The following is a 23,508-nucleotide window of genomic DNA, read 5'->3' on the forward strand; positions in this document are numbered from 1 at the left end:
AACCTATCACATCAGTGTGACTGTGATACTGACACATCAAATACAGTGCCATATAACAACTTCAACTCAAGTTAGACTCCATGGCCCAATCCCAGTGTCCCCTTTGAACATGATGTCGAAATGGTATAAATAGGAAGGTTCAGTTGTGGGTTTGGCACTTGTTATTATGTCTCTGCACTGGCAATAGCCGTGGCCAAAGGCATTATGTTTTCGGGTTGTCTGTACATACGTGCGGGAATTTCTTCAAACTTGGCAAAAATGTCACTTGCACTCGAGGATGAACTGATTAAATTTGGTGGTCAAAGGTCAAGGTCACTGTGACCTTGTCTGTCTCACTCTTGTTAATGCGATATCTAAAAAGCGCCTATATAGAATTTCTTTAAAATTGACACAAACATCCACTTGAATTGAAGAATAAACTGATAAGAATTTTGTGGTCAAAGGTCAAAGTTGGTATGACCTCACAAAGTATTTTTTGGCCATAACTCAAGAATTCATATGCTAATTATGACAAAACATCACATAAATGCCTAATAGGATAAAATAATGAAGTGATGATATTTTGCATTCAAAAGGTCAAAAATCAGCTTCACTGTGACATCATTATGTTCTGCAAAAACATTTTTACGGCCATTACTCAATTCATAATTTAGGAAGAGAGGGGGAGAGACTTGGTCAGATACTGAATTGGTGACACTAATCTTGGGTGTCCATCTTGAAACTGTGCTGATTTTATAGATTTTCTGTGCTGCTGGAGGGAAGATGTATGTGAGGCATCCACGTTTTCACAGACATGGATGTAAACTGTAAGGGAAACTTGTCTGGTGTGTGGAAGCATACATCTGTGGGGCCGTAATTCTAGTTTTGTTTTTTACCTTCGTCACAACTAAGGCACTACAGGGGTCAGTCCCTTATTTGAATGTCTTCCAGGCTCTTGTCTTACAGAGTGGACAAGAGGTAAAAGTCAGATAATCAAAGTTTGTCAAAACAGCCTCATTCAGCACAAATTAAAAGACATGGCTGATGAATGTGTCAAATAGCCTGTGCTTGCATGCCTCAGATTTGGGGGTTTTTAATGACCATCTTAACCACATGTTTTAAAGATCCACTGTGTAGGATTTAGGGGATACATTGGCAGAAATGGTATAGAATATAATAAGTATGTTTTCTTTAGTGTATAATCACCTGAAAATAAGAGGCATTGTGTTTTTGTTACTTTTGTTATTTTAGAATGAGCTGTATCTATGTAGGGAGCTGGTCATTATCTACGGAGATTGTCATGTTACACCACCACTGTTTCTACAGTAGCTCAGAACGGACAAATTAAACACTGGCTCCAGATATGGACTTTTGCATTTATTTATTTATTTATTTTACATTTTTTACGCCTGTTGCGATTTTTGCATTGTTGCATTAGCCACTATAGTTCGTAGATCCTCAAAGAGAGCATAGGTTAAAACACAGGTTTGAAGAGTGAAACAGCCTTATTCGGAGTTTTAGCTGTCTTAAATCACCAGGTCTGTGTGTGGAAAAGACTTCTGTGGATAATTTGGCTCACGGTAAAAACCTCCTGAACGTCTGGATCAGAAATAAGGCGAACACAGATTAAGATAGCAGAGAAAATAGTTGAGCACACATTAACAGGGGCTGGGCTAGCAGAGTTAGGGTTAGAGTTAGGGACCTCTGTGGATATAATGCAGGTAAAAACCTCCTGAACAATAAACACTGATGGAATTCTACCTTCATTTGGTCACAATCTGCAATCCTTACCACTATCTGCCACTAAATTTTACACTGTGTTGTTTTAACGTCACAATTAATTGTGGATAATTCCCACAGGTAACGTCTGCAGAAATGCAGACTTACAGAAAGTGTGCATAAAGGTCTCAAATTATGAGCAGGAGAGCCCTCATGCACCTGATGATTTAACAGTGGGACAGCACTAAGCCCTCTTTGTGGGATTGCACCTCAAAGTCCATGGGTCTGTGAGTGAGGAGATTGGGATTGGGCTCATGTCTGTGTAGCTGGCAGTGTCAGACATCAGAGCAGTATGAACAGAACCATGTTCGCTGACTGCCCTGCTGTTGGTATCCATTTAAACATTCTCATTTTCACCCATTATTGACAACAGCCACAGAGCAAAAGCAGCACATCAGCAGCTGCTGTCCACTACAGCTGTTCATCCAAAGAACCGCCATCCAAGTTTTAACAGAATTCACAGCCCCATACACAATCCTGTAGTTCCACCTGTACTATGTGAAGAAAAAAAGATTTGGAGCCTAAAAACCTATCCACCCCCAACCAGTGTAGGCAGCAGCAGTGGTTAAAATGGAAGCATAATCTCTTCTTCATGGATGGATTTATAGAACTGTACATGGTGCCAAAACTGACATTGACAAAATTGAAACTGACAGTGATGCTAGACCAAGTTTCAGGAAGTAACCAAAATAATTAATGGGCAATGAATATCAAGACAAATGTCGTGATAATTTGGCCAGCAGTCATGTAGATACCTTGCTCTGGACAAAGGATGTCAGGTTCAATTTATTTTATTTTCAAAATGCTGACACCCATTAGCCAGTAACTAATTTCAAAGCACTATCAATTTAGAGGTGGAGAAATTTTAATGTTTTCTGTGTAAATGTTTTGCCTTTTATTATATTTTTTGTTGGCAGACAGCCAGCCAGAGACACATGTCCACTGCACAATCTCCTGTCTCGAGTGGTAGGCTATTTTGGCTGCTCTGCACTGCACGCCATGTGGGTTGGGTGGGAGCTAATGTTAGCTAGCTAGTGACGTTACTCATTTGACAAAAAGCACGTTGCTGTAGAAACATCGTGCCCACCCTCTGGTCTCCCCCCAAGTCACCCCAGTGAGTAAGCACCTTCATTTTGAGCCTTAAAACCCTTTTAGCATTGTAAACTATGTTAGCACCACTAGTCGTGTTGAAACTGCTAATGGTGCTAACAGAGCTAACACTGATAACACAGTCAATGATGGTTTTATGGCTCAAAATTGAGCCACTTACTGCGGTGAGCAGGGGGAGACTAGAGGGTGCGCACAATGTTTCCACAGCAACACCGTAGGGTCGGGACGGCGTTACTGGCAGTGATTGCTGAATGAGTGGCATCACTAACAAGCTCCTACCAGTCCTGGGTGGTGCGCAGCAAAATTAATCAATAGATCGACATGCGTAACTGATTAACAGTAAAGTTTTGACATCTGCACTGCACAGATTGACAGACTGACCATCATCACCATGCCAGGCCTCTTCTGTTGTGGAGCAAAACGTAGCACTCACCGTGAGATGTTTTTGCTCTGTGTGCTGTTTGCATGACCCTTCTTGTTTTGTACCTTAACTGAGCATGTGTCTTGAGTCCTGTAGCAGTAGTAGTTGTAGTACTGAGTGTCTCTTCTTGTCTGTTGCTCTTTCTGCTGTCTCCCTGCTGCAGAAAAGGCCGGTGGGAGGAGTCAATCCCTGCCCAAGCCACTCCCTCAGAGTCAAGCTCCACCCCCTCAGCCTCAACCCCCTTTTCCTCTTCGTCTGAAAATATCACCTCCTCTACCACCACCACTGTCACCTCCCCCTCTGTCCCATCTACTGACACATCCTTTACATCCACTGATGTTCCACCCGTCTCTACATCCTCCACTTCCCCCACCCCCTCTTCTGTCACCACCACCACACTTCCCACCAAAAACATCAAGAAAAAGTTTGGCGACTTCTTTGCCTTCAAGAGAGCTCGAGCCAGCCGAGCTGCCAAGGCAGGAGGGGGTGAGGGAGGAGGAGGAGGAGGAGAGGGGGTGAAGGTCAAAAGGACCTCCATTGCAGACCTCATTCGACCCCTACGCGAGGCCAAAGAAAGGGAGAGAGAGAGGGAGAGGGACAAGGAGAGAGAGAAGGGGAGAGGGGCAAGGTCAGTGGAGGATGCTAACGTTTCTAATGATGCCACCACCACAGAAGGAATCGTTGCCACCAGCCACCATCTTGCAGGCGATGCGAGGGGAATGATGGCGCCTGCCAAGACATTAACGATGATGACGCCTTCCAGTGAGACCACTCCCTCTTACCCCACCATCGCCACCAGCCCTGACCTCACCACTGCCACACTTTCCAACCTGGAGGAGGAGGCAGTTCCTGTCTTGCCAGGTCGCACCCCAAGTCCTGTGGTCACCTCCCCTCTAACTGAGCAGGAGAGGAGTGCTGCGCAGATGCAGGAGATGAAGTTGGGAGGGACTCCATATGGAGAGAGGAGACTGAAGGTGACCAAGAGGTCACTGCGAGAGGGCAAGAGCCAGAGTCTCATACTGCTGACGGGATTAGAGCCTGAAGACAAGGAGGACACCCACAGCAAGGTCAGTCCGCCAATACACTGAACACACATACTGAAGAAGAGAGGGGCGACTCCAGCAAACACCAAACTGCTAGTACTGTCAAATCTTAAATACTGCTGAGAACCAGGGACCAGTCGCACAAAACACCTTAGGTTTTCTCGTTAAGTATGACACTTAAGACTTAGCTTCTTCTTAGTTTAGATTTACACATTTGCAGAGAATCCCTTCAAAGGTTTTCTTAGTTAAGGAAAAATATTAACTAATTTACTGCATTGATAGAGATTATACAGCTGTAAAAGTTTTCATGGAGATTGTTTATTTGCTTGAACTCACACTTGTTATGCCTGTTATCATCTTACAAAGTTGGCTTATAGTTAGTGAAAAAATGGCAAAAGAAAAGAAAACAACAAAACCACATTGGTCAGAGGAGGAAAAGATTATAAATCTGGAGGAATACAATCCCAATCCCATTGTCCCCATCACTCTGCCTCCTAGGAGATACCACACATTTATTATTATAATCATTCTTATTATCTTATTACTATTTAGCTTCTCTCTCTCTCTCTCTCTCTCTCTCTCTCTCTCTCTCTCTCTCTCTCTCTCTCTCTCCTCTCTTACATTTACCCCACAACACCACACACACACACACACACACACACACACACACACACAATCCACCAAATTGCACAACCCAACTTCCAACTCCCCACCCAATCCTGTGCCCTCTGGTGTGTGGGGGTGGCTCAGCGGGGATGGCCTTGGGCCCGGCCATTCACAGTGGTTTCCTGGTGGTGAGGCTGGCGCTGTGTGGCCAATGGATGCTGGTCTCCCCCATGCCAATTGGCAATGACAACAATAAAAACAAGGAATGCTGAATTGGATGAGCAAACCACCTCCTGAGGGTCTGGGGGTTGCCCACCAAGGTCTTAGCCTCAATCATTCAGAAGAGTGGAGAGAAAAAAAAGCATAATAATGGAAAAATACATTAATAAATAAATAAAAGGCCCACACGTTGCGTTGGGAAATCTCTGGCTCCCCTTTGTCACGCTGCTGCCATAACGTGCTTCAGGCCTCTGCTTTGATGGCTGGGTCTGGTGCCTGCCCTGCTGCCCCACCACCACCACCACATGCACACGCACACACACACACACACACACACACACACACACACACACACAGACACACACAGACACACAAATGATATCTCTTATCTTATCTCCTCTCATCGTCTTCTCCTCTCCCTTATTTGTTTATTTTGTACTTTTTCTTTCTTTACTGTCTTTCTATAAGTTGTAAGCTGCCAAGTTGTATAATCTTGTCTATCTGTTTATTGTGTACTTGTCTCTTTTTTTTGTGAATGTCTTATTGCACAATAAAGAAAAAAGGAATACAATCATAGAAAACACATACTACAAAGTAAATCCCTAAATATCGGAAAACAGAAAACAATTGTAGGAAGAAATTGAAAGGAAAATCAGCTCAGTCAAATCTGTAGTGTAAAACCAAAAGCATATCCATTGGGTCCTCCTGGTCACAGAACACTCTTCTCAGGGTGTGTCAGGTTTTTCATTTATCACCATAAACTCGGTCATGTTGCAGTTAAGATAGAGTCAGAGGTACCTTAAGTGTTTTTTAACTTGCTTTAGTTGCTAAGTTCTTTTGTGCAACGGAGAAAACCATAAATAGTGAACATTTTAAGGAAATCTTGAGAAGACTTATTGACAAGTTTGTGGACAGCTGTTGTTAGTATGCTAGCCCTGCTAGCTCCTGCAGTTAGTGTTTACAACCCAACCATTGCCTCCTGTGCCCTCTGCCTTGGGCCACACAGCAAGAGTACTTTTCAGCAGGTGCATTTGCAGTCTGACTGTAGGCTTCAGGTCTGTTTGGGTGTTCACAGGCTGTTTGATTGATGTCCTGCAGACACTCATGCTGATTTTGTTGCACCAGCTGCGGTGGGACAAATGACATCTTTATCATTCTAATGAGTTTAAATAATCCTGGACCTCACTTACATTTCAGCAAAGTTTTTCATGGTTTGTCAAAAAGAGCACAGGTCTAATCAGCTAAAATAACTAAAACACCTGCGGAGGTGTACAGGGCCAAGTAGAGGAGACGGACATCTGTGAGTGATTAAATATAATCTTTCTGTAAAAAGAGAAGATATGCAACGGTTTTTATCTAAACCCAGGTCATTTTTGTAAAGATCTATGCCAACACCTAAACAAAAAGAGGTCTAAATTCCCACCTCATCATCCTCTATCATACAACATACTAAGTGTGTTCCATAGCCAACATCTGGCAAGAAGTGGGGCAGATAGTCTGGTTACTCTGAATCATCTATCTCACTTATACAGTTATAATGCAGACCAGCCAACAGTTTTACTGTATATTCTTTTCCTGTTTCTGTTGACAGACAATTGAACAAGCATAAAATAGTGACTGCACCTCATATCATATTTTTCTTTACTAGGGAGATATTCCTAGTTGTGCTCTATTGCTGATTAAATTGTTACATTACAATCATCACATCTTTACAAAATCAACATAAATACAATAAATGCTCTTGTCAGTGTCAGTTGATGGGTGGAGTGTGCTGTCTCTGCCACAACTACTTTTTACTGAGAACATATATCCAGGTTAATGACAGCTGCTCTGTTATATGTTCAGCTGTATTGCCACTTAAAATGCGTGAACACAGAGAGAGTTTGAGGCAACAAAATTATGTAATTTAAGCTCTGCTGCCTCTCAGATCCTGTTCCTCACTGGGCAGGTTTATATCAATGTTTTACAAAGGCTTATATTTCCCTGCACACACTAAAACACCAAGCTGGCATGTTAAGAGTTATCCATGTTAGAATACATTTCAGAAAACTATTATTTGCATGAGAAAAACACAGGCCCACTCTTGACAGAGGTTCAAAGCAGAGTAAAAAAAATCACCCTTTGACCCTCTCAGGGTGGTATCTGTGTCATCCTCAAGCTTGGGTCCTCTACCAGAGGCCTGGGAGTTTGAGAGTTCTGCACAGTATCTTAGCTGTTCTTAGGACTGCACACTTCTGGACTGAGACTTCAGATGTTGTTCCTGGAACCTGCCAGAGCCACTCTCCCAGTTTGGGGGTCACTGCCCCAAGTGCTCCTACTACCATGGGTACCACGTCAACTTTGACCTTCCACATCTGTTCCAGCTGTTTCAACCCTTGATACTACTCCACCTTTTTCATGTTCCTTCTCTCTGATGTTGCTGTCGGCTGGTGTTGCCACATCTATCACTACTGTCCTCCTCTGGTGTTTGTCAACCACCACTATGTCCATTTGTTTAGCCAGCAGCTGTTTGTCAGTCTGGAAGCTGAAGTCCCACAGGATCTTAGCCCTGTTGTTCTCAACCACCTTTGAAGGTGTGTCCCATCTGGATTTGGGTACTTTGAGTCCAAACTGGGTACAGATGTTCTTGTACACTATCACAGCCACTTGTTTGTACCTCTCCATGTACGCTAATCCTGCCTGCATCTTACACCCTACCACTGTGTTTTGGACTGTCTCAGGGGCATCTTTTCACAGTCTGCGCCTTGGGTCTGATCTGCTGTGGTTGACCCTGGCCTCTATGACCTTTGTGATTAGGGTCTGTTCTTAAGTTGCAATGATTGGTGCCTGAAGGTGGTATGCACTGTGTAGGTGCTTGTCCCTCCATGTTGTTTGCTCCTCCACTCCTTTGCCCCCCTCTGGTTTCTGTTGTTTGAGGCATTCACTTAGTAGCTTATCCTTTGGAGCCATCTTCTTGATGTACTCCTGGATTTTGCATGTTTCATCCTGGATAGTCGCTCTGGTCCTCGGCCTCCCTCTTTCCGCTTAGTGTATAGCCTCATGATGCTGGACTTGGGGTGGAACCCTCCATGCATGATGAGGAGCTTTCTTGTGTTGATATCTGTGGCTTCTGTCTCCTCCTTTGGCCAGTTTATGATCCCAGCTGGGTATCTGATGACTGGCAGTGCGTCCATATTGATGGCTCAGACCTTGTTCTGACCATTCACCTGACTTCTCAGGACTTGCCTTACTCTCTGGAGGTATTTGGTTGTGGTCGACTTCCTTGCAGCCTCTTCATGATTTCCATTAGCCTGTGGGATCCCAAGGTACTTGTAGCTGTCCTGGATATCTCCTATGTTGCCCTCTGGTAGGTCACCTACCTCAGTTCTGATCATCTTGCCTCTCTTTGATACCATCCAGCCACACTTATCCCACTAATCCCAATGACATACCTATGTCCTTGCTGTAGATCCTGGTGGTGTGGATCAGCGAGTAGATTTCTCGCTCATTTGTGGCGTACAACTTGATGTCATCCATGTAGAGCAGGTGGCTGATTGTTACTCCACTTCAGAATCTCTCAAGAAAGTCTTCTTGATGATCTGACTGAGGGGATTCAGGCCTGTGCAGAACAGCAGTGGTGACAGTGCATCCCCTTGGTATATGCCACATTTGATGTTGACTTGGGCATTCGGCTTTAAGTGGCCTCTAGGGTTGTCTTCCACATTCCCATAGTTCCAGACATACTAGTATCCATGTATGTGGCATTGAGTCGTAGGCTTTTTTGTAGTCAATCCAGGCGGTGCACAGGTTGGTCTTCCTGCTCTTGCAGTCTCGGGCGATTGCTCTGTCAACCAGTAGCTGGTGCTTGGCTCCTCTGGTGTTACTGCCAATTCGTTTCTGTGCCTCGCTCATGTATTGGCCCATATGCCTAGTTGTCTTAGCTGCTATGATGCCTGACAGGAGCTTCCATGTTATGGAGAGACAGGTTATCGGTCTGTAGTTGGATGGGATGGTTCCCCTCTGGGGGTCTTTCATGATCAGGACTGTCCTGCCCTGTGTCAACCATTCTGGGTGGGTCCCATCCCTTAGCAGCTGGGTCATCTGTGCTGCTAGGCATTCATGGAGTGCAGTTAGCTTCTTCAGCCAGTAGGTATGGATTATATCAGGGTCCGGTGCTGTCCAGCTCTTCATCTTTGACACTCTTTCCTGGATTTCTGCCATTGAGATGGTTACTGGTTCTTTTTCAGGGAGGTTACTGTGGTCAGCTCTTAGGTTCACTAGCCATCGAGCATCGATGTTGTGTGATGCTTCTCTTTCCCATATGCCCTTCCAGTATGTGTCCATCTCAGCTCTTGGTGGGTCTGACCTGCTGTTATTTCCCTGCCACTGAGAGAACGCCTGGCAAGTTCAGTGGAGAGCATCCTGTTTATTCTCCTGGCTTCTACTTCTTTGGTGTATCTCTTCAGATGGGGAGCTTGTTGTATTTCCTTGGTACCCCTTTAGTCACCATGTTACCTCTGTGTAGCTCCTCTAGTTGGCTAACATCTCTCTGTGTTGCCATGTTCTTGGTCTGTAGCCGTCTGTTCCATGGAGGCTTCTGGTTCGTATGTACCATGTCCTTCTTGTATCCAAGCATCTCCAGGATTACTGTTGCTGTACTGTGATGGTCCTTGTAGGGATTGTATTTAGGGCAGCATTCACATCTTCTAGCAGATCATCTGAAGGTACTTGGCAACAAGGGTGTGTGTGTGTGTGTGTGTGTGTGTGTGTGTGTGTGTGTGTGTGTGTGTGTGTGTGTGTGTGTTTGTGCATTCATACATGCATGCGTATGTGAAAACTCACACTTATTGATTGTTATGTCTGTGTATGGTCTTCCAGAAACATGCGTCTGAGAGCTCCTCTAGTTTTGAACAGAGGCTTCAGGTGGTGCTGCACAGAATGGGCGTGGCCAAAACTCCACCTGCCGACACCAAGGCGAGCCAGGTAGGATGGGTGTGAGTGTCAGTGTGTGTGTATGTGTAGGTTTAACAGATTTAGACCATGTTGGCCTGTTAGATGACGTGAAGTCTGTGAAGGTTCCTTGATGTGGGTCTAAATGTAGCACTTTAATCTGATGTGATGAACAATAAGAAAATGTGAAATTATTGTGTGTGATGTCTAAACATCAACTGCAACTGTGAGTTTTACACACAGGAACAATTTAAAGGAACAGTATGTAGGACTTATAGCATTAAATAGCATCTAGTGGTGAGGATTGCCAATTGCAACCATCTTAAACATCTCTTGATTGGAATTCCTTCATTGTTCATTGTTCAGAAGGTTTTTGGGAGACAAAGTGTCTGCAGAGGTCGCTTCCTCTCCAAAACAACACACCTGGTGAATGAGACTGGCAGAAATACTGAATAAAGTAGTTTCACATTACAAATCAGTGTTTTACCAATACTGCTCAGCACACCACAGACTGGCTGCTAGTCCAGCGCCTGTTAATGTGTGCTCACTTTTTTTTCTCAGATAACTTAAGATCCAGACGTTCAAGAGGTTTTTACCAGGAGCCAAGTTATCCTTAGAGGTTTTTTCCTCTCCGAAACAAACAGATTTAAACAACAGTTTAGCAAGACACAGACAGGCCGGTAGGCCATCACTATGTGTGCTTACCTTTTGTTCTGATAAATTAAGATCCAGACGTTCAAGATGTCTTTACTGGGAGCTGCATTATTTTCATAGATCTCTTTCTCTCTAAAACAGACTCAGTGATTTGAATTGGTAAAAACATTGTATAAAGCAGCTTGTCACAGAGGGGCTGCTAACTATGGTGACTGATGCAAAAATGCGAAAACACCTAGGGTCAGTGTTTGTTTTGTCTTCTCTGGGCTACTATAGAAACATGGCAGTGCAACATGGCAATCTCTGTGGACAAGGACCCACTTCCTATGTAGATATAAACAGCTCATTCTATGGTAATGAAAACATAAGGATTCTTATTTTCAGGTGATTATACACTAAAGGAAACATACTTATCATATTATATTCCAATTCTGGCAATATATTCCCCTAAATCCTACACACTGTACCTTTAAAAATAATGTAATGATGGACTGTTCATTAGTCCTATCAGTAATCAATCAATCAATCAATCAATCAATCAATCAATCAATCAATCAGTCAAACAGTCAGTCAATCAATTATATTTATAAAGCCCAGTATCACAAATCACAATTTGCCTCAGAGGGCTTTACAGCATACGACGTCCCTTTGTCCTTAGGACCCTTGCAGCGGATAAGGAAAAAATGGTAGAAACCTCAGGAAGAGCAACTGAGGAGGGATCCCTCTTCCAGGACGGACAGACGTGCAATAGATGTCATACAGAACAGATCATCGTAATAAATAAACAGTAATCCGTATACAAAATGATACATGAAGACAGACAGACAGTAGTGACAGTAGCTTACAACAACATTAATTTAAGTAATAATATTATTATAATAACTACAGCTATTGTGGTACAATATGTTGTTGGTATATACTGACATATAATAGTATATGTATTTGACAATAATCATATGTGTATAATAATAGTAGAAGTATGACTAATGATAACAGCAGCAGTAGGAGGCATCAGGCAGGACCACGGCAGCAGCACAACCACACACGTCACACCATACAGGCACCGCTGTGATATGAATTAACCTGCGAGACAGTGGAGCACAAAGGCTCCAGAGAAGAAGCCGAGTTAGTGACATGCAGTAGAGCCGAGTTAGCGAGATGCAGAAACAGGAAATGAGTGTTAGTAAAGGAGAGAGAGAGAGAGAGAGAGAGAGAGAGAGAAGGTGCTCGGTGTATTAGTAATAACACCATACTCATCAAAACTAATAGCAACATTGTGACATCACTAAAAAGCACTCAGGAACACAAGCAGTCAGACAGATCTGAAACAAACCTCCAGGTAAGATTAATTTAGTTGTAAGAGAAAACGAAGGTGACGGTGTTTACCATTTGCTGTAAAGGTCCATCACAGTTTACTGACTCACTGTAGTTGTGTGCAGTTTTCCTGTGTAATGAGGGATTATAAGCAACATTAGAGATGTGCTCAGTTTCAGTTTTACCTTCAAATAAAGTGGTTTAGATCATCAGAGTAAACAATGGTTAGGTGGTTTGTTTCCAACCTGTGGAATCATCTGACTGCCGTGTTTCTCCACCTGTCAGGCTTTGTTGTAGTGATGTCACTGTCTTCCCAGATCTCAGCAGTTAGCTTTGTTGGGTGGAATGGCATCATAACTGATAGGAAGGATGGACAACACAGCCAACATACAATTCAAGTTGTAGGGATGGGAAATGATACATTTTATTGATACCAATGTCATTATCAATCTCCTTATCAGCATGAATCTTTATCGATCCTCTTATTGATCCCTGATCCCCCTGATGATGAGATGCTAGCTGTAGCGTCTAAAATGCTACAGCTAGCATCTCATCATTTAAAACGGATAAAATGAAATTCGTACATTTATTTTCATTTAGAATCTCTTAGTCAAAAAATATGTGCAAAGCCTACTTGTGAGGCGCTAATTTATTATAGCAGAGAATGTATGGCGACACAGTGGTACAGTGGTTAGCATTGGCGCCTCACAGCAATAGGGTTCCTTGCTCGAACCTGGGTGGGGAGTTTTTCTGTGTGGAGTTGCATGTTCTCCCCATGTCAGTGTGGGTTTCCTCCGGGTACTCTGGGCTTCTTCCACAGTTCAAAGACTTGCAGGTTAACTGGTGACTCTAGAGTGGCTGTAGGTGTGAATGTGACCTGTCTAGGGTGTAGCCCAGTGTTAGCTGGAATAGACTCCACATATATTTGTGGTGTGTTCTTGTAACAAGAAGGATAAGATCAGCCATTACAAAATGCAACAGCAAGTTATTCATCAAAAGTTTTGGTAGTTTAATATTGTCTGTGTGTCTGTTGTAGAATAAAGATGAGGAGCTGAGAAAGGCCAACTCTGAAGGTAAGTTGTGTGTTTTTAGACATCAATAATTTATGTTTTAAGCAGATCATTTTATACAGTATCTCTCTTCAAATCTGAACTTTCAATACTTTCAGACTACACTTTGATTTTTTCCCCCCAAAATAACTTATTTTAGAGTCTTCATCAATGAACATCACAAAATCAAATGAAAAAGTATGGGAAAAAATGTAAGTGATTTCAAATTTGCCAGTAAGTGTCAGGTTTTAATGTTGAATGACAGCACTTTGTTACAGCCGCATCTTCAGTAAAGCTTCAGCGGATCTGATAACAGCACTAGACCACTTACAGCCATGAGACTTCATTAGACTGGCTTCAGCTGAGCCCAGTGTTCATGTTGTATTCATTACATGCAGACCCTGGATTAAAATTGACCCTTGACTGTGGTCCTGTCTCTGTCCCTCAGGTGCTATCCTGGACAAACCTGTACCACCTCCCACATACATGAAGCCCAGAACCATGTCCACTTCATCAGGTATCAATATTATCTACCACATATCTGGATAAAAATGATCACAATACTACCATGTGCAGGCCCAAACCAATAATGAGTTACGCATACTAACTTGTAAGTCTTTGTATCACAGATGTATTTTGGGGGTCAAACAAAACTATATTATCACCCAGGAGACTGCAGTTCCTGTCCCGTTTGACACCAAGAGTCAGAGCTGTTTAAACATTACGTTACAGGTTTAATACAGTTGTTGCGCACTGTTGTTAGTTACTCAACAAACACATTTTAACCCAAACTATGATGTTTTTTTTCTAAACCCAATCAAGTATTGTTGCCTAATCCTAACTCTTGTCAGGACTTAAATACCAGAACGAATGAGACGGGACCCACAATACAGATCAGTGAAAAAGTGCTTTATTTACAAAAAGTGCGTGCTCTAAAATATCCAGTGAAGTGGCAAAAAACCCAAAGATAACGACTGGTATTCTGGGCAGATGAAGAAGTCCAGGTGAGGGAAGACATAATGACGGGGCTGGGCGAGGCAAGGCTGGGGGCAAGCAGGTGGCAGGGCTAGGAGGTAAGAAATACATACAAAGTTAGTTTGAGGCGACAGTATCCAACACACAATCCAAAAACGAGCATAAATTCGAAACCAGTCAAAAATCCAAAAAAAACACAAGAGCAAAGATTAACAAGGCCGAGAGCATTACCACTAAGGTTGAAACAACAAACTGGCAAAGAGTGGAACGTGAAGCTGGGTTTTATACTGTATGAAGTGGAGATGTGAAGTAATCAGGCTGGTGCTTTGCAGGTGTGCAGGGGAGTGAGAGCAGGAGACCGGTGGCCCCACCCAGCCCTGGGGATGACAGACAGGGAGAACAAGACAACACAAACACATAGCTCAAGGGGAGGGAAAACACAGGGAAAAAACAAAGGTTCGGCTGAATCCTGACAACTGTGACTGTTTCACAGCTTTACTCACATGTTACAGTTTGTTTCAGCTGTGTGTCACATTGGCATTTTTTACACAGAGATCGTATATTAGAGATCGTTATGCCGCCTTTGCAAAAACAAACAACAGCAGCATCATGTTGCTCCAGTGTGTGATTTTAGACAGCATCCTCGCATCACGGAAGCAAAAGAGGCGTTGCACACAAAGCCCAGTTCAGACCAATGATTCACGACGAGACCAAACCATTTTAGAACACTGCACACTGTTTATTTTTCCAAGCTATTTAAGGAAATTACAGAACCCCTTTTTATACCAAAACTGTATACGTGCGGGGTGTTCTTAAAGCCTTCAGTCGGGACCAGTGGGCTTAACGGAGCTGAGAACTGCAGACAGGAGGTCAAAAGGTTTTTGGAGACAAACTAACACGTTGTTGATTTGGTCTTTTCATGGGATTTGTTGACAATATAAAAAATATGGAATAACATCAGAGTTTTCCTTTAAGGCTTAAGAGGTTTATGGGGAAAAACCACCACAAGGTTTTATTGGCAATAATTCATCTTTATCGGCATGTTTCCATGAAAGCTGTATGACACTCGAAGATTAAATTAATTAAAAAAGACAACAAAATTTTGACATGTTGCACATAAAGTATTGGAATGTACAGTGTTTCATGTTGGTTTTAGTCACTGTAATTTACAACACATTTTTGTCTTAGAGTGACACAGTAAAAGAGCCAGTAACATCATCAGCAGGCCCCTGACCTGGGCTGTGTGGCGACGTAAATGGACTGCGCTTGTATAACGCCTTTCTTGTCCTCCAACCACTCAAAGCACTTTTACACTACATGTCACCACATGTCACCACTACATGTCTACCACTGATCAGGGATCGGCTGTGACTCAGAGGTAGAGCGGGTGGTCCACTAATTGGAAGATCAGCGGTTTGATTCCCAGCTCTTCCAGTCTGTATCCTTGATCGAGATACTGAACCCCAAATTGCTCCCACTGGCTGTTCCATCAGCATGTGAGTGTGTTTAAAACCGAATAGCAGGTGGCACCTTGTATGGTAGCCTTGGCCACCAGTGTGTGAATGTGTGTGTGAATGGATGAATGTGACTTGTAGTGTAAAAAGCGCTTTGAGTGGTCAGATGACTAGAAAGGCACTATACAGGTGCTGTGCAGGTCAATTTATCAAGTGTAGGTCCATCATCTGACTAGAGAATGACCTGCTCTACCCACCACAGATGCCCACAGTCATCTCTGGGCCTCTGATGAGAGAACTCAGGAGGGTCTCTGCTGCCGTGCTACATCTGTCTGAATATCTATCCAACCTGGAGTCACAGACTGGACCAACCTGCATCATTCACAGAGTGTCCACTAGTGATTTACAGTCTCTCGCACCCTCTCTCCCCAGCAGATCCCAGGCATCCTATGAGAGCGCTGGATCCCATCCGACCAGAGCCTCCCCTTCACCCAAAACCTGCCCTCCCCGAGCGCCCCATTGGCCCCCTGCCACCCAAACCTGCTATTGCAGCCAAGCCTCCCATCCCCACCCCGGCTTCTCCTGCAGGAGGAGGAGTTCGTCCCTCCTCTGCTCCTCCCTCCAGCAGCTCTGCAGAAAGAGTCCAGCTCCGAGCACACACTCATGATGGCAGGCCAGGGGAGACCACAGGACAGGTGATACAGCACTCAGTCCCAACATTTAGACGTAAAACTTCATGCCCAGTGGCAAAGCTATGTATTTCTTTTTTAATATTCATCTCAAATGTTTGTTATAAACAAATAACACTGCAGAGAAAAATGCTCCAGAGCTCATGAATATGTGACATTGTCAGTGAAAACAGTTGAAACATTATACAGCTAGTCACATAGTTAAACCTCTTCTACTCTGCTGGGACGCCTGCGTCCTCAGCCAACATTACTCTCTTTCAGCGGCTGTAACAGGCTGAGTTTTAAAGCTGGCGAGAAAATAGCTTGTTGGGAATGCAGTTAAATAATTCATTTTTGGTAAGGGAAAAACCTGCATGGCCATTTTCACAGGGGTCTGTTGACATCTCACTTCAACATATCTGAATAAAAATGGGGCCTATGGGTACTAAGTTTCCCCTTTACAGACATGCCCACTTTATGCTAATCCCATGCAGTGTTTTGCATGCGGTATAAAGGTGTTATTTTTACCTAGTTCCTAAAAAGTGTTGGAATTGTATTAATCGGGTATGACTGGAAAGCTAAACAATTTGTGAATTAAATGAGCCCAATTGTATTATGTGTGATGATGTTAGTCCCCATAGAAGCCATTTTACTGTAGTGACACCATTTTTTTAAAACAGACATCACTGTATAAATGACCTATGGTGACCTCTAGGATAATTACACCCTCATGAACCTTTACAGCCACAAACTAGAGACCTTGAGCTTTCAGGGGATGGATGGCTTTCATAGGTATATGGATAATAAGGGGGTCTCTCAGCAGTTTCCACAATAGAAGTGTTAGCCATCCATTAATACAAAACAGCAATTCAGGCCAGACAGACACCAACACAAACACTTAAAGGAATCATGGTATTCATAGGTTTCTTTTAATGACAGCAGTCAATATAACCACTCAACAATTACTTGAACTGCACATTGAACTGTACACTGGCAGGGGAAACACTGCATTGACTGTTGACCTGCTATCAACCCCTAAAGATTCCCTGCCTGTATAAGACAAAATGGGTCTATGGTAGAGAGGGATAGAGTGGAAGAGGTGAAAACATATAATTAAGAAGGTAAATATGAATATAGAAACATAATTTGTTTGTATTGTGGATAAAAATTGGGAACTGCACTAGTACAGGTCACAGGTAGGAAGTCATGTTTAAGCCAGAGTTACTGGTGGCACAGAGAAGTGTTGTGCAATCCACAGGGTAATTAACATATTAATGTAACTAAAAAGGGATCTTTTTATGACATCATCAGCAACAGTCTATAGACATTTTAGGCACCGCGTGTGTTTGTGCACAAAGCAACATGAAGAGACTGGAAATGTAAGATTAAAATACTGGACCACTGCTCCCTCAGTAAAAACACAGATTAATGACTGACATTAGTTCTGAAAAAAAACCTCACCAGCACCTCATGATTTTTGATATGATACTTAGAGAAAGATTATGCAGCTCACAGTAGTGTGATACACAGAGTGGAGCCCTCTGTTGCACCACATGAGAAAATCAGTTTGAACAGTAAATAACAGTCAATAAAATGTTGTAAGTATCAGTTATCTTTTCATGCCTCTGCACCTGCAATATCTGTGACCAAAGGCATTATGTTTTAGGGTTGTCTTGCTCTGAAACAACAAGGGAGGCTGAACCTCCCCTAATATTTCATAGAAGAAATGGTCAAATATACACTATTGAATTTACATTAAAATAAGAATTTACATTGCATTAAACGTGTGCTAGGATGAGTTTCACATCATGACTATGATGTTGAAACGTCAGCCGTTTATCACCAGTTTTCAAACGTGACCTCCCTCTCGTACATTCTCGTGTCAGCACAGTGGACGCGGAGCCTCCAAGCATTCCTATGAGACAGCGCTGAGCAGGTTTTTTTCATGCAGCAAAGTGAGACAGTCATTGGATAAATGCGACACTTCCAGGGAGGCTCAGCTTCACTGGGACCTAATGGAGCGATAGGCGGGAGAGGACACTCAGTGTATGCATGATGATTGGAGGAATCGTCTAAAAGGCGGAACCCCTTTGTGATTGACAGCGCTTTGGACATAGACCCCGTCATCGTCGCATTTCAGTCAGAGTTCAGAGTTCAGTCCTATGCGAATATTTGCGAGTGCAGTCTTCTGACAGAGTGCCATCCGGAGTTCCTCATTTCCATACACCATATAGCTCATTTTCACCGTTTGTACAGTACAGTTCAGGTGTTTCATCCCATCTGAAAATCTTTGAGGTGTGTTTTGCTGTGGTTCTATAGCATGACTGTGGTTGAAAAATGGCTTCAATTAAATGTTCCTTTTATAAGTTACTGCCTCGCTACAATATGACAAATTTTATGATGTAAACTTAAAGTGTGCTTCCCCTGTTTGAAAGACCAGTGGCCGCCACTGGTACATAGATATGTCCCATTCTCATGAACACGATATCTCAAGAATGCCTTGACGGAATTTTTTCAAATTCAACAGAAATGTCCACTTGGTGGTTGCAGATTAAAAGTCAAGGTCACTGAGACCTCACAAAACATGTTTTTGGCCAAACTGCAAGAACTCATACACTGATTATGACAAAATTTCTCATATGTCTAATAGAATAAAATGATAAAACGATGACATTTTATATCCAGCTTCACTGTGACATCATAATGTTCTGCAAAAACACTTTTCTGGCCATTACTCAATGTCATATCTCAGGAACAGAAGGGGAGACATTTGGTCAGGAACTGAGTTGGTGACGCTAATCTTGAAACTGTGCTGATTGTACAGATCTTCAATGCTGTCGGGGGGAAGATATGTGTGAAGCATCCCTGTTTTCACAGATATGAATGTAAAATGTAACTGCAACTTGACGGGTTCACAGACGCATACAACCGCAAGGCAGTATTTCTAGTTTTCTAATGTAATTGAAGAGCTGCTAACCCACTTTTTTAACTATTTAATGAGTCACTGGAGAGTTTCACTGTTTCTTGATGCTGTAACTGCTGTTTCACAGTCATTTCCAGTTGTGGGAGAAACAATGAAAACTTTCTGTCAAAAGTGAAATAAAAGTAGAAATAAATACACTCTGTTTTCAGTTTATTAGGTACAGCTAGATGTTGAATTTAATGTTTCGTCCACCCCATTTATATCAGTGAGGGTAGACTAAATGTTAGAAACACCTCACACACACAATACAAGTCAACAGCAGCACAAACGAATGAATAATTGAATAATTCATGAAGTGAGGATAGGGGCGGCACGGTGGTGTGGTGGTTAGCACTCTCGCCTCACAGCAAGAGGGTTGCCGGTGCGATCCCGGGCATGGGAGCCCTTCTGTGCGGAGTTTGCATGTTCTCCCCGTGTCAGCGTGGGTTCTCTCCGGGCACTCCGGCTTCCTCCCACAGTCCAAAGACATGCACATTGGGGACTAGGTTAATTGGTAACTCTAAATTGTCCGTAGGTGTGAATGTGAGCGTGAATGGTTGTTTGTCTCTATGTGTCAGCCCTGCGATAGTCTGGCGACCTGTCCAGGGTGTACCCTGTCTCTCGCCCGATGTCAGCTGGGATAGGCTCCAGCCCCCCCCGCGACCCTCAAGAGGATGAAGCGGTTAGTAGATGAATGAATGAATGAAGCGAGGATTTTTTGCGCGCGTCGTTGGATTTGACTCTGCTCATTTCCATATTGGCACAATTGCTCTCTGCATCCATATGCTCAGTCCTGACATAACAGTCATGTTGTTCATGTCACAGCCCACTGAGCTCTCTCTGATCTTCATCCCTAGATTGAAAGCCAGGAGCGGCCTTGGAGTGCAGCCTCAGCCCCGTCCTCCAGGAAAGAACTGCTTCCTCCGGGCCCATCTCCATGGAGGGGTCCCAGCACACAGGATCGCTCTGAGAAAGCACAATCATTGACCGACGGTACGTCTAGATAATCTCATTCAAACCAGTTCATTCATCCATCTTAGACTTGGGCTGATTTATTACTTTAGGGCTATGAGCTTCCATGAGAAATCAGATGAGGTTCAGGTAGAGGAGGCTCATGGCAATCTGTACCTTCACCATGCTAACAGCCACGCAGTTAACATCTCTGGGTCATTATCACCCTGATGTAACATGACAGACATCAAAGTCACATGTGAAACATGTGAGAGTCACATTAGTAAAGGTGTGAAATGCTGTAAAAGCACCTAGGAAGTGATGAAAATGTACAGGCAGATAAATCTATATTTTACTCAGTAACATTGCATTCATTCAGGTTTGGTTGCACATGTAACAACATGTAACATTTAAATGTACATTTACATAAGATTAATCACAATAATAAAAATTGGACTGCAGCATAATCATAACCTCACAAAGTCACCATAGACATACACATACCAATGTCATGATAGTTACCGATACACATACAAAAATCATCCTTAGACATATGTAGACATAGCAGACGTACTCGATCACATGCACATACATATACTAGAAGGAGGAGGGCAGACCAGACTGCCTGTGACTGGGACAGAGAGGCCACAGTGCGTGGGATAAGGTGCTCGTTCATTAGCCATTCACAAACATAATGGCTTGTGGAACAAATTAAAACTTAGCTCTATTTTTAGTGAACAGAGGGGGGCAATATTGTCGCCCTGATAGCAATAAATTCAGTGAGGAGGCGATGGGTGGCCTCTGGTCACCCACAATGTTGTTTGCCTTTCTCATCATTCTGTCTCTATAGATGCATTCCATACTTGGTCAAATAATCCCTAGTTTACTAGTGGTTGTAGCAGTTCTTCTGACTTCTGTGCCTCTGTAGCATCACCAAACCAGCAGATGATGCAGAAGGATAAAACACTTCAAATAAAAGCACAATAAAACATTAAAATATAACAATTTCTTTAGAAAGTACATCCTTTGTTGTGCCTTAGTGCTTATGACATCAGTCTACAGATCCCATATAAGCTTTTGGTCAAGCATGATGCCTAGGTACTTGTAATCTATAACAGCTAGAAATGTTACAATATGATATAAAAATGTATGAGCCATCGTTTCAGGGTTCAGGGTGTCTCTCTCTCTCATTCTCTCTTTTTAGTTTGTACGGTGAAATTGACAGATTAGATTTATCATGTTACACCTTCTGTATTGTAAAATTCAGTTCGGCAAGTTTCACATTGAGTATCAACTTAAGTAAGTCTGTGTGTGTGTGTGTGTGTGTGTGTGTGTGTGCATTCATTTGCATACTTTCAGAGAGTCTTCCTAAGCCACGGCAGCACCTGAAGCCCCTCCCACAACGCAGAGCTGTGTCCGTCCATGAGGATGCTCCAGGCCTGACACAAGGTAAGACTTCTTTAACAAAGTGTTAAATGAAGACATTAAAAAATACTGGTAACACTGAATACGAAAAGCACTAAGAGTAAGGTAAGGAATATAAAAACTGTGTAAGACCACAGTCTGTGAAAGGTTGATGATAGATAAATAAATATAATAAATCTGTAGCAGTGATAAATGACTACTACACATTTGACAGCTGAAGCTCAGTAAGCCTGACAGAAACAGACTACATTTATGAGCTTAGTTTTCTGCTACAAGATTCAAGTTCGAAGAATGCCCACTAAGAACTGCTCCACATTGACTACAGCAGAAACCTAGACGGTTAATTTACTGTTTTTGGTAATGAATGCAAAGAGGATCATGAAGAAGCAATGCAGCTGGGCAACTGGGGAAAGGCTCAAGGTACACTGGAATGTCTGGAGATGAGATCCTGTTCATGTGATCAGGTCCTTAGGGTTTAATTGGACCAGGTTCTCTGGAGACTTCTATGTCAACTTTAATATACTTATCATAAATTACTCATAAGTTCCTACAACATGACATTGTCTAGGCTGATAATGGGCCAATGGTCAACAGTAGCTTTCACATGGTGACATCAGGAGCAGTAATAAGCAACTTTGTTGTGTCACAGGTTTTCTAGAGAAATGAATAGTAATCTGAAAAAGAACTAAACAAGCCATTGTGCCGCATTCTTCCTTCCTTTGGCCACCTGCATGTTACCATTTACAAATCTCCTTCGCTACGGAAAACAACAACAGCAACCTCCAAGCTAACAACTTAAAGCTGAAAATGTCACGTTTTGAGGAAGACTTGGATCGTGCAAAAGCATGCTGTTGTTTTGGTGAATTGTTATTAAGATCTACATTGAATAAAACAACTTGTGAACACACCTCAGAAAAGCTCAGACTCTGTTTCAGAGGACTGTCATGTCCAATGCTGATCCATTTTCTGACATGGCCAGTCAGAGTTGATTTGCAAACATCTTTTTACCCTGGCAGCGACATACGCCAGCAACGGCGACTTTACAAATATACTGATCTGTTCCAGGGCGGCACGGTAGTGTAGTGGTGGCCCAGTTGTAGATCAAAACAGAGACAATACTGAGTAGTCTGTGAAGGTATCTCTCCAAATTCATATTGCTCTGGTAGGTCCAATGTGGTCAACACAAAGACATCATTTCAATGCATTTAATTTTTCATTAACATGTCATAAATATGGAACTATATAGAGTGTGTGCTTCCAACACAAAGCTTTCAGGACATTTTTAATTTCAGACCTGTACATTCTACATCATTCATGTAAAATAAGAACTTTTGCTTACTGCTGTAAGGTGCATGCGCAAGTACTTGGTCGGCAGAGCTTCAACTGTGATGATATGGATATCATGCAGACCACTAGGGCTCACGGAGCAAGGAGAAGGAGCTGACAAAATAAACACAAGTCTTCAAAAGTGAAAGTATTTTCCATGACTGTTGGAAGGCGTTGATTGAATGGATACATTTGGTACATATTTCACCGGGATTTGCAATATTAACTTTCAACTGAGAAATTTGGATGTGATTTCTTAGTTAGGCTCCAAAATGACTATAGAGTATTACTTGCACACTGTTTTGCATAACAACAACATGTGAACGTTCAATCAACGTCTTCAAATACTCGGTGAAAAAAACTTTCCCTTTTGAACCTTTTCTGAATGTCTTTTCACCAGTGACCATAAACATTTTTTAAAGCAGCTGTGTGGAACTTTACATTTTCGTTGATTATAGTGCCCCCCTTGGTCGAAGCGGTATTACACCCTGAGCCTGGTGTCGTAAAATCTCGACTGCAACCGGCAATTGATGAACATGCATTTGTTTTGGAGAGCGAGAGAAAAATTATAAATGTGTGTATGGTGTAGCTCTGAATTTCTTATAAACTGAGGACAACTGCCTGCTGTATATTTGTGTTAATGG

At 42.7% G+C, this 23,508-nt stretch overlaps 1 protein-coding gene across 2 annotated transcripts in view; it reads left to right on the forward strand.

Annotated features, from left to right (window-relative positions):
• Positions 1-23,508, forward strand: part of carmil2 (capping protein regulator and myosin 1 linker 2) — a 108,496-nt gene that overhangs the window by 76,378 nt on the left and 8,610 nt on the right. For both annotated transcript variants that reach the window (XM_049574393.1, XM_049574394.1), the window contains exons 33-39: positions 3,453-4,356; positions 10,015-10,119; positions 13,091-13,127; positions 13,552-13,620; positions 15,965-16,227; positions 20,020-20,155; positions 21,473-21,562. In XM_049574393.1, coding sequence (XP_049430350.1) covers positions 3,453-4,356; positions 10,015-10,119; positions 13,091-13,127; positions 13,552-13,620; positions 15,965-16,227; positions 20,020-20,155; positions 21,473-21,562 — 1,604 coding nt within the window. The remainder of the gene's footprint in view (positions 1-3,452; positions 4,357-10,014; positions 10,120-13,090; positions 13,128-13,551; positions 13,621-15,964; positions 16,228-20,019; positions 20,156-21,472; positions 21,563-23,508) is intronic.

The sequence above is a fragment of the Epinephelus fuscoguttatus genome, linkage group LG4 (genome assembly GCF_011397635.1).
Source record: "Epinephelus fuscoguttatus linkage group LG4, E.fuscoguttatus.final_Chr_v1".
Lineage (NCBI taxonomy): Eukaryota > Metazoa > Chordata > Actinopteri > Perciformes > Serranidae > Epinephelus > Epinephelus fuscoguttatus.